Here is a 15,757-nt window from a genome sequence, read left to right as displayed (position 1 = left end):
TTAATTTATACCAACGTATAAACCAGGAGGAGAAACATCTCCACCCCAGGACAGGCTACTTAATTTGCAGGGTCCCCTGCTAAAAAGTTACTAAGAATATCAAGATGGAGATAGTGGACTATTACACCCCTCTGCGCCCTCTGAGCTCGGGCCCTGGGGGCCTGTGCAGGTCACACGTGTGAAGCTGACCCTGGTCACAGGCAGTAACTCATTGCCCGGAACCTCAACCAAGAGTGTTTCGTCCCCAGCAACAGGCCTTGTTCTGGGGGCGGCTGGGAGGAGAGTGGGGGGGCTGGGATGTGAGACCCGCGCGGGGTGCCCTCCCCCAGGGCAGAGGGTGGGTGGCAGGGGACCACCCCGGCACTAGGATGTCTCCACTGCGAGGCTCCCGGGGTTCTCACCCATGTGGCTTTAGAATTCACCTGTTTAACAAGCTCCCGCTGAAGCAGGGCCTGCACCAGGCTCTGGCCAGAAAACAGACGAAGCCACCTTGAGGTGCCAGTGTCCACGTGACGGCTGTGCCGTGGGGACCCTATGTGAGTAGACCCCCAGCCTCTTAGCGGACAGAGCTGCCTGCCTTCCCAGCCCCACAGCGCTGCCCGACAGCAGGCGAACCCCGCCCCCAGGACCGCTGCCACCCCTGTGCGGGGCTGAGGCTTGTGTCCCCCCAGATCCCAAGTTGAAACCATGTCCCTAGTGGGGAGGGAGTGAGACGTGGGGCCTCTGGGGGGTGACCAGGGCAGGTGGCTTGGTGGTGGCTTCCACCACGTGTGGACGGAGCAGACGCCGCAGCTGCCCCAATCTGGCTCCAGCCTCCGGCACCAAGGGAGATTCCTGCTGTCAGGAACCACCCGGTCTGAAGTGTGTTGTCACATCAGCCAAGGAAGGGTCGAATCCAGTGGCACAGAAGGTGAGGACCCTGGCGGGGCCTGGCCGGGCGTTTGGGGCAGGTGGGTACCAAGGGCACCGGTGGGTGGCTGCCGCCCAGGGAGGGGCCGCTCCTGTGTTCTCCCCAGTGACTTGGGGGCGTGGGCGCAGGGGCGCCTTCCTGTGTCTGTCACCTGCCCCACGTGGTTTCCCCAGGCCCTCGGGCAGGCTCACGCCTGGGACTCCTGTGCCACCCGAGGCCATTATCCCCTCCGAGCGTCCGGCCGGGCCTGCCTCACGGACACGCCTCTGCTGCTTGGCCCCACACGGGACTAGGGGGAGGCGCTGAAGCAAGACGGTGTCTCCGTCACGGCTGTGTCCACCTTACGGATGAGCCTGGGCGTGAGGTGACGCGTCATGTCGATAGGGACAGTGAAAGTGGTGCGTGGGGCTCCGGGCCCGGCCTATGTGCCCAACCATGGCACGGTGGACGGGCTCATCTGCGCCCGCGGAAGCTGACCCTGCGGACGGGGCGCCGCCCGCCGGGTGGACACGCTGCTCCGCGGCAGGTCCTCGCGCTTCCTACCCCGGGTTTCAGGTGACGGAGATGACCCGGTTCTCTGCAGAGGTCGGGGCGTGGCGGCTGCCCCGGCCCCCGACTCTGTGGGGAGATGACGTGTCTGACCGGCTAAGGACAGGGATGTCTGCCGGCACCGTGACCTGTGGACAGTGGACTTACCCTCCCTTCGGGCTTGCCCGGGAGAGCCTGGACCGAACTTACCGCCAAGGGCGTCACTTGGGGACAGACCTCTGGCCTCTGCCTGAGGTCCTCTGTCCACGTGGGGGGCCCTTCCGAGGTCCTCAGGGCCACACAGCCCCAGAGGTGGGGCCACATCTCCCACCTATGTCTCTGACACCAGGCCCAGGTGGACCTTCTCCAGTCACCCGAGATGGGCAAAGTGGGGACCTGCGTGACGTGGGGACGTGAAGGACGCTGGCCTGAGAGAGGCAGAGGACGGCGCACCCCCAGGAGTGTCTGGGGCTTGTCGAGGGGCTGCCTGTTTCACGGCCCGTGGATTCACCCTCCCTGCCCTGAACCCCGGCAGGGCCAGCAGAAAGGAGGATTCCAAATGCCCTTTTATTACAGACAATTGCACTTGAAATGTCGATGAAGGACTTCCCAGGCCTGCGCATGCTCCCGAGGCTCCGTTTCCGGGCTGGCAGGCAGCTTTCTGGGGGAGCCTGTGGGGACAAAGCTCTGTCCTTTCCCTGGGTCACAGCAGGCTGGCGGCAGGACCTCGGTGCTGAGGCAACACTCCTTGCTCTAGCACCTTCTCTGGCGTCGGGGACAGAAGGCGGGTGGTGGGCTCAGGGGACACAAGCCTTTCAACACCCGGACAGAGTGACCCCGGAGCGCACCGGGCAGCTGCAGGATCTGGGGAGCAAACCCCAAAGCCCCAACCCCAGGAGGTAGACACGATGGGCAGCGTGAGCTGCTCAGGGGACCACGGCACGCACACAGCCACCGTGAGCGCCAGGCTCGGCCTTGGGGGGAAACCAGCCTCCCCCGTGAGGATCAAGCCGCTGCCACTGGCTATGACCAGCTGACGAGAAACTGCTCCCCCACGGACAGTGCCACGGGGACGGCCAGAGTCTGGAGAAGAAAGAAGAAAAACTGAACCAACAACCCCCAACAAGAGTGAGACCCCCAGGGCTTGGCGGACGGTGGAGGGGGTGTGGGTGCGGGTCTACTGGGCCCTGGGAGGCCGCCTGCCCTGCTCTTGCCAGCCGGCATGGGGGACTGCGGCTCTTGGCATGAGCCACCTCCCTGGGCCCACCTGGTGTCACCCCTGAAGGCAGTCGCGGGGAGAGGACAGGCACAGCTTGTATGGCCCGACCTGCCCCCTGCTCCCCGAGGACCACGACCCTCTGCCCCTTGCGAGGCCCCAGTGCCCCCGCCCTCACCCACTCCGGGGGGCGAGAGCCCTCTTGCCTTGGTGTCAGGGCTGTAGGTGAAGTTGGACACGGGGACACCGTTGGAGAGGACCTGCTGAGGGGCCGTGGCCACCCCCAAGACGGTCACCTTCCGCAGCTGCAGGCCAGCGCCCTCCCCGCTCACACGCACCAGCTCGTTCTTGACCGTGTTCTGGCCGGAACAGAGAGGCAGAAAGACAAAGTGTGCAGGTGACAGCAGATGACTGGGGACGCGCCACAGTATCAGGGACGGCCATCCTCTGTGCAGACCAGGGACAGAGCTACGGGGCCGGCCTGGCGGAGTGGCTGCCCTCACACAGCGGGGCAGACACCGGAGACAGCCCCGCTGCGTCAGCCTGGGGGTCCAGGACTTACGTTCCCGGCCCGGAAGGTGACCAGTGTGTAGTCCCCGCGCTCCAGCACTCCCAGGCTGTCCCCGTCGTCCCAGAACAGCTCCCCTCGGGCCTCCCCGCTCTCGGTCAGGGCCACGACCAGCGCCATGGGCTGCTTGCGGGACTCTGTGGTGGTGAGGCCGGGGCCCTGGATGGGGGTGGACATGTGATGTGGACACGGAGGCCTGGGGTGGGGGCAGGTGCTAGGCTGGGACAGCCCCGGGCTGCGGGAGACCAGGATCCACAGGACGCCCGCTGCTGGGGCACTGCGTGCCTGTGGTGACCGCCTGGCTGATGCCACTCGGTTGGCCCGAGATCCTCCCCACTTCAAGTGCCACCCTCCCCACTTCAAGTGCCACCCACAGCCTCGGGAGCCCAGGCCCTGGCCCAGCCTGCGACATGCAGACCTGCCGAGTGGCTGCCGGCTGGCTCTGCCCTTGCAGGGCCGAGGCCACATCCCACGCTGGCCGACAGCGCCTTGGTCTCCTCCCACCCTGGGCGGCCCCTCCGCTGTAGCCCCTCCCGAGACCCTCCCCTCCCCAGCTCCCCGCGCCCCCCTGGGCTCAGCAGCATGGTGTCCACCCTGGGTACCTGCAGAGGGAGGACGTGCCCGGCCCGGAGGTGGACGTTAATGGTGTCCAGTGGGGCTGGCAGCGTCACCCACTGCCCCTGGCTGTGCACGGCTGGCCTGGGGGGTGCTGGAGGCAGAGATGGGTGGCTGCCAAGGGTCTCTACTGGCACCTGGAAGGACACATCCCCTTGAGAACGGTCCCAGGCAGTGCCGCAGCCCCCACAGTGTCCTTGGGAGCCATGTCCCCGTTTTCCGGCTCCATGTGGAGGGCCCAGGAGGCCTGGCACACATAGGCTGGGCTGTGACCTCAGGGGCAGATCGGTGCTCACTGCAGGGACCCTCCCGGCACTCAGTGGGGACAGAGGCCGAGAGGTTACCTGGCAGGTTACCTGCTCAGGCCTTGGTTTTCTCATCTGGAAAATGGGGTGCCAGGAGGAATTGATGGCATGCTGTGCACGGGGCCCCCGGGTGAGGGCCGGGCACAGGGCCAGGAATCCCCAGATGCCCCCTTCCCACCACCCGGTCACAGCCACAGGACAGGAGGGAGGGGCCCCTTGTGTCCCCAGGACTCACCGTCTGCAGGTCATACCACGTGCCCGAAGGGAAGTAGCCCGTCACCTCAGCCTTCCCGGCCTCCAGCACTGGGGTGATGAGAAGAGCCGCCCCCCACAGAAGCTGGCGGTCCACGGTCCAGGTGTGGGGGTCCTCGGGGAACCTTCAAATTGCAGGGACAGGCAGGTGGGCACAGGGTCCGGGCTGGGGCGGAGATGGCCGTCTGTGGTTGGCACACGCACCCGCCGGGAGGCCCACAAAGAGCTGGAGCTCCCACCTCGGGGAGTTTAGGGCGTCGGGGGACGCGGGTTTCCAGGCAGGGCTGGCTGCAGCAGACTCAAGTTGCCGTCAAGGCCGAGATGACCCCCTCGCCATCAGACACCGCGGGCAGCCTGTGGCCAGGGCAGGAGTCGGGGCTCGTGCCCGACGGCATCGGGGAGGGGCCGGCCCTGGGCTTCCCTCTGTTGCTCACTCCCTTCTGGTTCGTGGTCAGCCCCCTCCCCCGGGTGCACGCAGACCACCCCTCCCTCACCCAGCTCGCTCACTCCAGGAAGAGGGGCCGGGCCACGGTCTCCCCGCCGACGTGGGCCCGGTAGAACAGCGTGTAGAGGTGGGGGAGCAGCGCATAGCGCAGGGCGAGGGCCTTCCGCATGGCCTGCTGGGCCGGCTTGCCGAACCTGTACGGCTCCTGAGGCTGCCGCGGGGAAAGGAAGCCCCTGGAGTCTCCACCCCGCAGACCTGGGCAGTCCTTGGCCACCCGTGTGGGGATGGGTTTTGCCAGGGCAGGGTCTCGGTGGGTGGGACCCGCCCCCGCCCCCGCCCCCGCGCCTCCAGCCCGGCCCTACCAGGCTGTGCAGGTCGTTGTGGTTCCGCATGAAGGGGTAGAAGGCGCCCAGCTGGGTCCAGCGCACACACAGCTCCTCTGACGTGTTGCCCAGGAAGCCGCAGACGTCAGCCCCGACCAGGGGCACCCCCAGCAGGTTAAACAGCAGGATTTCTGCGAGGGCAGAGTCAGGCCGGGCCTTAGGCTGCCTGGAGAGGGCCAGCGTCCCCTGGAGGGGCACACGCGCTCCTCTGGGCAGCCCCTTCTTGGGTGCTCACCTGGCACGGAGTAGGAAAGCTGCTCCCAGCTGCTCCCCACGTCCCCCGTCCAGTGGCCGGCGTATCGGCCGTGGCCGGCAAAGGTTGAGCGGGAGATCACGAAGGGACGGGTCCCTCGAGCCTTCACTAGGGCCCTGGGTGGGCAGGGGACACCATGAGGGCCGAGCGAGTGGGGCTACCCAGGACTCTGTCACCACCCACCTGGGTGGAGCACCTGGTGAACTGGGAGCCAGGAGCTGTCCGGGATGAGACAGGATGGAGGGGGAGGACGGCGAGGTCCCTGCCACTGTCTGCTGGGCACGTCAGTGCTAACGGGGCTGCCCCGACTCCACTTGCGGAAGAGCTATGTGCCCCAGCCCTGCAGGGGTCCCACGGCCCTGCTGGTGCAGACCACCCTGTCTCGCAACAGCTGGGTCCCTCCTCTGCAGGCGAAGGCATGAGGTGGGAGGGGCAGCTCCAGCTCCAGGTTGGCGGTGCCAGGAGGGCCTGGGGGAGCAGCGGGGCCGTCTGGGCTTCCTCTTTTCCCCGTGCCCAGGGCCCAGTGGAGGCCGGGCCCCTCCTCACAGCCCGGGTGCGGGGCAGGCGGGCAGGGCCTCACCTGTGGGATGCGATGGCTTCGCTCAGGCCATAGAGGTTGTGCAGGTTGTAGTGTGTGGAGAGGAACTGGCGGCTGGAGGCACAGATGGTGGCCGCCTGGAGGGTCCCACCAACCACACCTGGAAGACGGGGCTGGTTTCCGAGGCGCTGCCTCGTGGTGGGTCTAACCACACAGCCCCCTGCCGGGACCCCTCCACAGGTGCCTCCCGAAGCTGCTCCCACTACCCTGCCGGCCGGCACGCCTCCGTGTACGGCGTCACCCTTGGACTCGGGACACATTCCTGTGCACTCTCCACCGTTCCCAAAGACAGGCTTGAGCTGGGCGCTGAGGGGTGGCCTCTGCGGACCCCCGACTTCTCATCCACCATCCCTGGACTCACAAGTGTTCCCTGCCCGTTTACCCAACTCTGAAACCCCCACCTCTGCGGGGTGACAAAGGCTTTCTGTTTGGCCACTCCAGTCTCAGGCTCCTGACCCTCCTCCTAGGCCCGTCTGTGCACGTCCTTGTAAAATCCGGTTTTAGCAAAGAACCTGCTCAGTCAGCTTAGTGGGAAGCCCCATCCTCAATATCTGACCAGCCTGGTCACCCCAGCCTGTCTCAGCAAGAGTCCTTTCGGGTTGGTTTGGCCAGAATCTCCCGACCCAACTTTCCTGTTGGTAACTTTCCACCCACCGACCCCACCTGCTCCCTGGCTGTAAATTCCCACTTGCCCCTCGGCGTCTGGAGTTGAGCCCAATCTCTTCCCCAAGCCAGACTCCGTTGAGGGGTCCCTGTACTTATCAAGGTGGTCCTGAGCACAGTCCGCCCTGCTGCTGCGCCACGTGTCACTAACGCCGTTTCCTTTGGCAAGGCTGTGCCTCTGCACGTCCGTGTCTGCGCCGCTTGGCTGGCGGCTCCCGACCTGGTCCTTCCTCCTGGGGTTCCCCTCCCTGCTGAGCCCCTGGCTGGCGCTGCCCAGTGCTTCTCAGAAAAGAGTGCTCTGAGCCTCCCAGACCAGGCACGGGAAATCCTGCTTTGAGCCATGAACCCCCAGGCGGCACTCGGGGAGGCGGTAGGAGGGCTCACCGGGCACGTAGGGCGGGTTTTCCAGCTCGTTGCTGGGGCAGCCGTCCTCAGAGCCCCGCACGAAGTTGGAAGGCTCGTTCATGTCCTGCGGGAGAAGCCCGGGTGGTGGGCATCCCTGCCCAGAGCACAGGGGGTGGGGCCGGTCCCCAGGGGCCACAGGGATGCCCAGGGCGGGGGTGGGGCTCTTACAATCCACATGCCGTCAAAGGGCACCTGGGCGTGGAACTCGGCCACCATGTCCTGCCACCAGTCCAGGGCCTTGGGGTTGGTGAAGTCGGGGAAGGCGGGTGGATCCGGGCCACACCTGGATGACAAGTGGCCAGACTGGGGGGCCCAGCCCCTCCAGAGCACACACTGAGGCCCTGCCACATCCCACCCTTCGTCTGTGCCCAAATCGGCAAACCCGAGAGACCCGGGCCCTGTGGTCAATGAGCGGGTCTCTCCCCACAGGCACGGATGTGGGTGGGGGCCCCGGCCCTGGGAGAACAGGGGGCCACCCGACACGTCCACCGGGGGGGCTGGACTGCAAAACAGGAGACGGCACAAGGAGGACCTGGTCCAAGTCCCACACACTCCCACCCTGGGCGGTGGGTGCAACTCTGTGGAGCTCCCCCTGGGAAGGCCCTGGGGGCCGGGAGGACAAAGAGGACCCCAGGGCCTCACTGGGGGTCTGCAGAGCTCGTGGCTGGCTGGGCCCACTGCCCATCAAGTCACAGACCCGGGACGGAACAATCCAAGGCGGCATTCCTCGTCAGGAGCCGCCGTCACCCCGACTGTGACTCACCCCTCCTGATCTGTCCCCGCCAGATGTGACGATTTCTGAAATGCCACTCTCTTCCTGAACAGCTGTCCTGTTCCCACTGGCGGTGGCCTCTGCTTTCTACCCTTTTGTCCCCAGACTCCAACCTACCTTTCCGATCAGTGGCTGCCCAGTCTCGTTGTGATGAAAACCCCCCTCCGCAGCCCCTCGTCATAGGGTCTGTAGCCCCCGGCGGGGCCTGAGCTGCTGATGGCGGGATCCTGGGGGCGAGAGAAGCCAGTCAGGAGGGGAAGGACGTGGCCCCAGGGCCGTGGCACCGGGAACAGGGGAAGGCCCTGAAGGCAGTGCTGGCAAGGGCGGGGTGGGGGACGAAGGCATGTGGGTGCACACATTGCTTGGGGCGGCCGGGAGGCTGCGGGGACAGACCAGGATGTGAGCAGCACCTGCCTTCAAGCTTCCTACAGTTTCACAAAGGTTCTAGAGTGATCATTTATTTCTTCCATAATTAAAAAAAACTGAAAAAGAAAAGGTCTGTGTTTACCCTCCCCTGCTCTGAATGGTCACTAAGCCTGCAGCTCTCAGAGCAATGACACAAATGTGTGACATCAATGCGATTCCAGACCTCTTGGCAACTGACTCTTCCCCGCCGAAGGCAGTCCCCATGGCAGTGATCACTCGGTCTTCCCAGCTCTCCTAGGTCCGTCCCCTCCTCTGGCCGGAGGGCCGGCCCCAGACCAGGGAAGGTTCTGTGTGCCGGGTGACCCGGGGGTCCACCCTGGGGAGCTGATGGAAGTGCCTCCCTCCCCCCTTTCCAGGAGACAGAGCTGCCTGAGGGCAGGGCAGGCCCAGGACACATGTGGAGCCTCCACAGTCCCAGCTGTCCCCATGTCCGGCACTTTCCAGTGCTGGTGACATCAGCTTATTGTGCCCCTGCCTTTTGGTTTCGGGCAGTTCAAGTAACCTACAAGCAAAGAGTCCTGAGGAACAGACACGTTTCCAGGGACCTTAAACTGGGCCTCCGGGGACAGCAGGGGCCAGGCCTGTAAACCTGTCCTTATTCCTTCCGTGTCACAAAGACCCTCAGAAATCGTTGCCAGCGGTCACGGCAGGGAGGACAGAGGGACGGGAGCAGCACTCACCACGATCATCATGTACCGCCGGCCGCCCTGGTGCAGCTCCCGCACCATGGCCGGGAAGTCCTTGAAGCCGTCTTTGTTGAAGGTGAAGTCCCTCCTGGAGTCCATGTAGTCCAGGTCGTTCCACTGGACATCCTGCGCAGCACACGAGCCGCTGCTGGGGCCTGGGAGCCGCGCCCGGCAGCCCCCGCCTCCCCGCCGCCCGCGCACTCACCAGCGGGAAGCGGGGCCTCGGTCATGTTCTCCACCACCTGGCGGGTGATGGCGGTGGAGGAGTAGCCCCAGCGGCACAGGTGGAAGCCCAGGCCCCAGTACGGCGGCAGGAACGGGTACCCTGCGGGCGAGCCGGCTGGTGAGGGCGGGGTGGGGGCGTGGGGCGGGGCGGAGGCGGGAGCAGGCCGTACCCACAACGTCCAGGTACTGGCGCACCACGCTCTTGGGATCCGGGCCCAGGAAGACGTAGACGTCCAGGATGCCGCCTGTCGACCTCCAGCTGAGGGCCGGGCTCGGCTGCAGCACCACGTCTGGGGAAGCAGCCCTGGGGCTCAGGGACAAACACCCCACCTGGAGGGCCCAGCACCCTGAGGACGGGCCACCCACAGGCAAAGAACAAGGCTCCCCCACGGGGAGCCGCCGTGGCCTGGCGGGGTGGGGTGGGGGCAGCCGTGCGAAGCCCAGCTCGCTGCGGAACCAGCGCAGGACGGAAGGACACTGAGCAGCGGGACCCGAGACTCCTTCCTGGGCTCTGCTCACCTCCAGGGTGGGGGTCCCGGAACCCCCTTAGGGGCACGGATGGGCAGGGCTGGCAGAGGCCGCAGCCCACCAGCCCCATTTCTCAGATGAGAAGGGGAGGCCCAGCCCCCCCCGCCCAGGCGGGCAGCTCACCCATGGCGTTGCTGTTCAGGAGGAACACTCCGTGCGCCGACCCGCCATCCTCCAGCACCAGGTAGAAAGGGTGGGACCCGTAGAGGTTCACGTTGGGCTGTAACACACGGGAGACGGCACCTTAGCCCCTGTGGTCCCAGACCCCGCATCCGGCCCCCCCAACCCCATGGCCGCCGCTCCTGTACCGTGGGGGCGATGTCCCGGTTCCAGAGGGTGACCTTGGCCCAGCTGGTGCTGAGCATCAGCGGGCTGAGGTGCTCGGCCAGGCCCGTGAGGTACTGGGAGGGCAGGGAGGTGGAGAGCTGCAGAAACTGGTCGGCGAAGAACAGGGGAGCCACAGTGGTGTTCAGCCTGCAGGGCAGAGGCCAGGCTCCCTCGCACCCTCCCGGAGAGCACCCCGGCCTGGTGCCCCAGGAGGCTGGAGGGGCCTGGCCAGCTTGGACGTGCTGACCCAGGGACGGGCGGCCACGCCAGGCCCAACAAGCCCAGCACCAGAGCCCGAGCGTGAAGCCCACTGAGGGCACGTCCACAGGAGACGGGCTGCCCGGCCGGCCCGTGCCATCCCAGATGGGTGTCACAGCCACGGAGCCCGAGTCCAAGGCGAACCCCAGGACGCTTGGGTGCATCCAATGCCCCCACAGGGCGAGGGCGCGACCCACGCATTTGCTCATTCTCTCGACACACGCCTGCCCGGGGCCCGCCGCGGGGCAACCCGGGCTAGCAGCTGCGGCCAGTGGGGAGGGAAGCGGAAGGACTCCTGCCATAGCAGGGGACAGCAGTGAGCCAAACACGCACCATCGGGATGGAGACGAGAGCCCTGGAGGGACGCGAAGCAGAGAGAGGCCGCCTGGCTGCTCAGTGCCTCAGTGTCCTTGTCTGGCACAGGGGGATACAAGTGGCACCTACTTCTGAGTTGCCATGGGGATCATGCGAGTTGATGATTACATGCCTACTGCATACTAAGTGGTGTGTCAGTTTTTGATAAATAAAATAATAAAACCGGGTGAGAGTGTGACGCCTGGGGTGGGGGCACCACCTCGGACTGGATGGGGGTGTCTCAGCCTCGGCCCCGCTGACATCTTGGGCTGGGTCACCCTGTGGGGCCGTCCTGGGCACCCCCGGCCTCGGCCCACTGGATGCCAGTAGCATCCCTGAGCTGCAGCAGCAAATAAACGTCTCCTGATATGGCCAGACTTCCCTGGGGGAAAATCCATGCCAAGAACGGGGTGCACCAGGTGGAGGCCCTGGTGGGCGAGTACTGGGTGGTCCCAGAACAGCCACGAGTGGACCGTGAGGGGGTCAGGAGTAAGTGGCAGGAAGGGTGACCCCACTGAGCTAGGGGCACAGGGACCAGGCACTCACAGCACCCGGCCGTCCAGCTGCCGGCGCACGACCACCCCAAACGGCTCCTCTGAGAACTCCACGCTGTAGAGTGGGGACGGTGCCCGGCTGCGGACACGCGGGGTCTCCAAGGGCACTTCGTAGCGCCTGTTAGCGGGATCTTTGATCTAAAAGGAGGGAGGGAGGTGTCCCAGCGCCCCCAGAACCCCCTGCAGAGCACAGCCTGCTCAGAGTGCCCGGGTGAGGCCTGGCGCAGCCACGCCCCAGCGTGTGAGCGCAGGCTGGTCGCTCAGCCTCTCTGAGCCTCAGTGTCCTCATCTAGAGCCAGAAGGACCCCTCCCCTGCGTTGCCAGGTAAAATACAGACCACCCGATAACTTTGAATTTCAGATCAATAACCAATAGTTTTTTGGCATAAGTGTGTCCGAAACATTGCATGCCTACACTGAAAGCAAAAATTCCTTGGTTACCTGGAATTCAGGTTGACTGGGCATCTGTACTTTTATTTGCTGCGTGTGGCAGCAAATAAAGCCCTATTCTCCCTGATCTACCTTTTCATAAACATGAACGAGCCCTGAGCCTGCCTTCTGTAACACCTGTCATTGTGTCCCCACCCAACGGAGCCACCGTGTCTGCTCACCCCTCAGCTCCCACTAAGGGCTCGACACGCAGTAGTGCAACACACACCCCTCGTGAAGTGCTTGTGTGTCCCTCCCGCGTCCCCGCCCGCCCGCCCCCGCACACCGCACCGTGAAGTGGAGGCGGCTCTCCGTCTCCATCAGCACATCCAGCCGCAAGGTCAGGACGTCCTTCGGGAAGAAGGTGGGGGTGGAGCGGGTCAGGGTGGCCGTGTAGCCCATTTCGGAGGAGCTCAGGTTCTCCAGCTTGTAACTGGGGTAGTTGGGCGGGAAGAAGCACCAGGGCTGCCCCATCTGGGCGCCCCGTGGGTCCCGCCTTGCTGGGACATAGCAGCAGCCGCGGGCCTCGCACTGCTCCTGGGTGATGGCCCTGTCTGGGGCACAGTCGAAGCGGCTGTTGGGGGGTACGTCGCACTGTGTGGGTGCTGCTGCGGGATGGCCAGGGTGCTCCTGGGTGCGCTGGGGCCCTGGCCCGCTGGCTCCTGGCTGGGCAGCTCTGCGAGTCTCCTCCAGGACGGGGGAGAAGCCACCCAACTCTTGGGGGACCACCAGGAAATCATGGAGCAGGATGTGCCCCAGCAGGGCAGCTGTGGCCAGGCAGATGAGGGCGCAGACCCCCAGCAGGGGACGGGTGCAGGGCGGCCACCTCACATCCACGGCCAGGGCCTGCCTGCCCATGGCAGCTGCCAGGCAGTGTGGACAGCTCCGGAGGCCTGCGGGGAGAAGGAGCCAGGCTCAACACCCAAAGCAGCTCACCCGGCAGTGCCCAGGAGGGTGGCCAAGCAGCGCATCCTCCCTCCCAGGGCCCAGGTAGGGGGGCCGGGGCAGGGTGTGGCAGCCCTGTTTAGACTGGGGGGGGCAGGGAGAGAGAAGCAACAAACGGGACTGTGAAATACCGCACCAAGAAGGCTTCTAAAATGTTACAAAAAGACCAAGTGAGACGGGCTGACAAGTGAAAGGACAAGTCACAACAGCAGGTGGAGGGAGCCCCACTTCTGCACAGCTGTTGTGACTGCGATTATTAACTTTGGGCCGACGCGGTGTCAGTGCAAGTGATTCTGGCAACCCCTAAGCGCTTGGGGGACCCACCACCTTCCCTCAGTCCCTTTCCTGCTGACCAGCACACGGTGGCAAAGCCACACAACAGAAGGGGCCTGACCTCTGACGACTTCGCAGACCAGAGCCCCTCCTGGCCCCGTGGCCCACGGGGAGAAACAGGAGCTCTGCCACGGCAGCTGCACCTGAGCCCCGCAGGTACCGACACCAGGATGAGAGGGTCAGATTAACAACTGAGTGTTACCTCGTTTTGCGTATCTGAATGTTCTAAATATTTCATAAAGAACACTGTATTAGTCCAACTCCGAGAGCAGATGAGACACACAGGGATTTTATCAGGGGAGTCCCTCTAGTCCGTCTGAGAGAGAATGGCAGGCAGCGGCAGGCTGGGAGGGCCACGTCCAGGTGCAAGTCTGACCCCCAGGGAAGGAGAACGAAGGTTCCTAGCATCAAGGCTGTGGGAGGAGGGTGTCCATGGTGGGGGGGTCCTCACACCAAAGTTGGGCATCAGAGGGGTCTGGGCTCTGAGGAACGGGCCTCGGAGCAGCTGCCGGGACGATTTCAGAGCACAGTATGTGGGCCTTGCCAAGGAAGCTACCTGCAGTGGGAAGTTGTGAGACACATGCTCAGGGCCACCAACGCTTAGGCACTGGGAAAAAGTCACACACCAGACGGGAATGCAGGGCCCTGGGGAGTCTGATCTGTCCTGGTCACAAAAGGGTGGGTGGGGAGTGTTCCGCCCGGCAGCAGAGCTCGGCGTCCCACCATGGGCCACTGGTAAATCAGAGCTCTTTGGGCTCCACAGTGACACTCACACTTCCAACACCAAAAGTGTGGGGTTTTCTTCCTCATCCCAGTCAACCCTCCACTCTCCGACTCAGCTGGGCCTCCTGCAATTCAGTTCAACTGACACCACCTGCCTGGCTTCGGCACAAGCCCCACGGTTAAGAGCTCCGTCCCACGAGACTGCCCCACTCAGATGCCAGTTCCAGGTCCCAGCTTGTCACTTGTACTTCTGGTGACTGGCTATAAATTCAGGAGTTCCCACGACCTCAGGAAAGTACTTTGCTTACATTTGCTGGTTTGTTACAAATGACACGGGACTCGACTCAGGAACAGCCAGAGGGAAGAGGCACCTAAGGCAAGGTTGGGGGGCGGCAGCACCTCCGGGCCCTCTCCAGATGTGCCCCGTTCCTGCACCCCGAGTGTTTGCCAACCTGGAAGCTCCCCGAGCCCTGTTTACAGGGCTTTTCAAGGGGCTCCCAGAAGGCAGGCAGGGTGGGTTAGACACTGGCCGCCGGTGATGACCTCAATCTCCAGCCCCTCACCCCTCTCTGGAGGTGAAGGCGGGGGTGGGCATGGGGGTGGGAGTCCCAACCCTCTAATCAGGCCTTGGTCTTCCTGTCCCTGTTCTGAAGCTTCCTAGGTGCCCCCAGCCAACAGCCATCCCTGAGCAAACAGAGGCACCGTTACCACACAGTTTCCGAAGGGTTCAGGTGCTGCGTGCCAGGACTGAGGGACAAAGACCAAATACAGGCAGAGGGAACTCAGCGCTGGTCCCGGGGTCCACACTCGGGATGTGGAGCTCCCCGAGTCCAGGGGTTCAGACCCAGGACTGGGGCAGGTCCAGGCACCTCAGAGACGGCAGGGTGGCTGGGGTCATGGCCAGGACTGAGCACTGCGTCCCTCGGAAGAGGGAAGACACCCTAGAAATGCGGAACAGGCGCCTCCAGCCCACCCCACGCGGGGCTGGCTCCGGGCTGCGGCCCAGCCGGGCAATCCGAGAGAAACGGGGAGCGCTCGAGGGCAGCGGCCAGGCTCCGCGCCCAGGGAGGACGCCGGACCCGCCGCGGGTCCAAACCCGCTTCTGGGGTGTTGCCACTGGCAGCCCCGGCAGAAGTCAGGTGTCTCCCCCTCCCCGTGCCTCAGTTTCCCCTTTCCCCCGTGAGAGGCCGCACGCACAGAGCCCTCCTCGCTGAGCCCTGGGCGGACGGACGAGAATCTGGACGTTTCCGGGACCCCCAGGGGGTCGCTGCCCTACGGTGGCTCACCGGTGGGACCCCTCGCCGCCGCGCGGCCTCCGCTACAATCTCCTCAGCTTCTCCAACCGGGAAGCCGCCACCGGCCGACCGAGCGCCCCGCACCACCCCAGCCCCAGCCCGACAGGGCCCGACGCCGCAGGTCTGCCCGGCTACCGCAGCCCCGGCCGCTCACCTCCGCGCACGCGCGCCCGACCCGCCGCGGGGACTCTGGGGTCGGAGCCGGGCGCGCGCCGGGGCGGGGCCGCGGGTCACGTGACAGGGCCGCCCGCGCAGGCGCCCGAGGCGAGAGTGCGCGGCCCCGCTGCGCCCCCTCGCGGCGGCTGCGGCGGAGCGGGCGGGGCCTTTCGGGGCGTCCCGGCGCGGGCTCCGCGTCCTGCTGCTACTCTGGCCCCGGTGCCGCACCCGGGTCCCCGGTCCCCCAACCGGACCTCTGCCCGGCCGGGAAGGCGTCCCAGGGCAGCGCGCACCGTGCCGGGAGAGGCCCGCCCGCGCCTGCGGGCTCGCGCTGTTGCTGCTTCCTCGGGGTCAGAGGTGGGTCGTGGCACCTGCTGGCGCGGTCCAGGCCCGGTCCCCGTCCCTGCAGCTGTTAGGACTTCGTAGGCGCCAGCCAAGCCGCGGTTCTGCGAATCCAGCCCGCAGGACGGAGACGTGTCCGGAGAGGCAGACAAAGGTGCTCGGCGTGGAGAGGTTAAAAACAGCCAGATTTGGGAGCCCCTTAAATTCTCTCTGTAATTTATGTTTATTCTGTAAAGGAATAATCAAAACGTGATAATCTATAAA

The 15,757-nt window shown here is 65.2% G+C and overlaps 1 protein-coding gene across 1 annotated transcript; it reads right to left on the bottom strand.

Annotated features, from left to right (window-relative positions):
- Window positions 1–1,986: 1,986 nt before the first annotated feature.
- GAA (alpha glucosidase) lies at window positions 1,987–15,205 on the bottom strand. Its single transcript, XM_045569811.1, is given in 22 exon segments — window positions 1,987–2,521; window positions 2,861–3,013; window positions 3,217–3,381; window positions 3,825–3,974; window positions 4,378–4,519; window positions 4,902–5,050; window positions 5,202–5,353; window positions 5,458–5,591; window positions 6,056–6,173; window positions 7,121–7,205; window positions 7,310–7,405; window positions 7,407–7,424; window positions 8,031–8,062; window positions 8,065–8,140; window positions 9,020–9,151; window positions 9,235–9,350; window positions 9,421–9,540; window positions 9,902–9,998; window positions 10,087–10,252; window positions 11,264–11,409; window positions 11,991–12,592; window positions 15,150–15,205. Coding segments are annotated over 21 exon segments (2,874 nt in total). The 5' UTR covers window positions 12,558–12,592; window positions 15,150–15,205; the 3' UTR covers window positions 1,987–2,461.
- Window positions 15,206–15,757: the final 552 nt, after the last annotated feature.

Source organism: Lemur catta, chromosome 15, assembly GCF_020740605.2.
Source record: "Lemur catta isolate mLemCat1 chromosome 15, mLemCat1.pri, whole genome shotgun sequence".
NCBI classification, from domain to species: domain Eukaryota; kingdom Metazoa; phylum Chordata; class Mammalia; order Primates; family Lemuridae; genus Lemur; species Lemur catta.
This window is presented reverse-complemented; position numbering and strand designations above follow the sequence as displayed.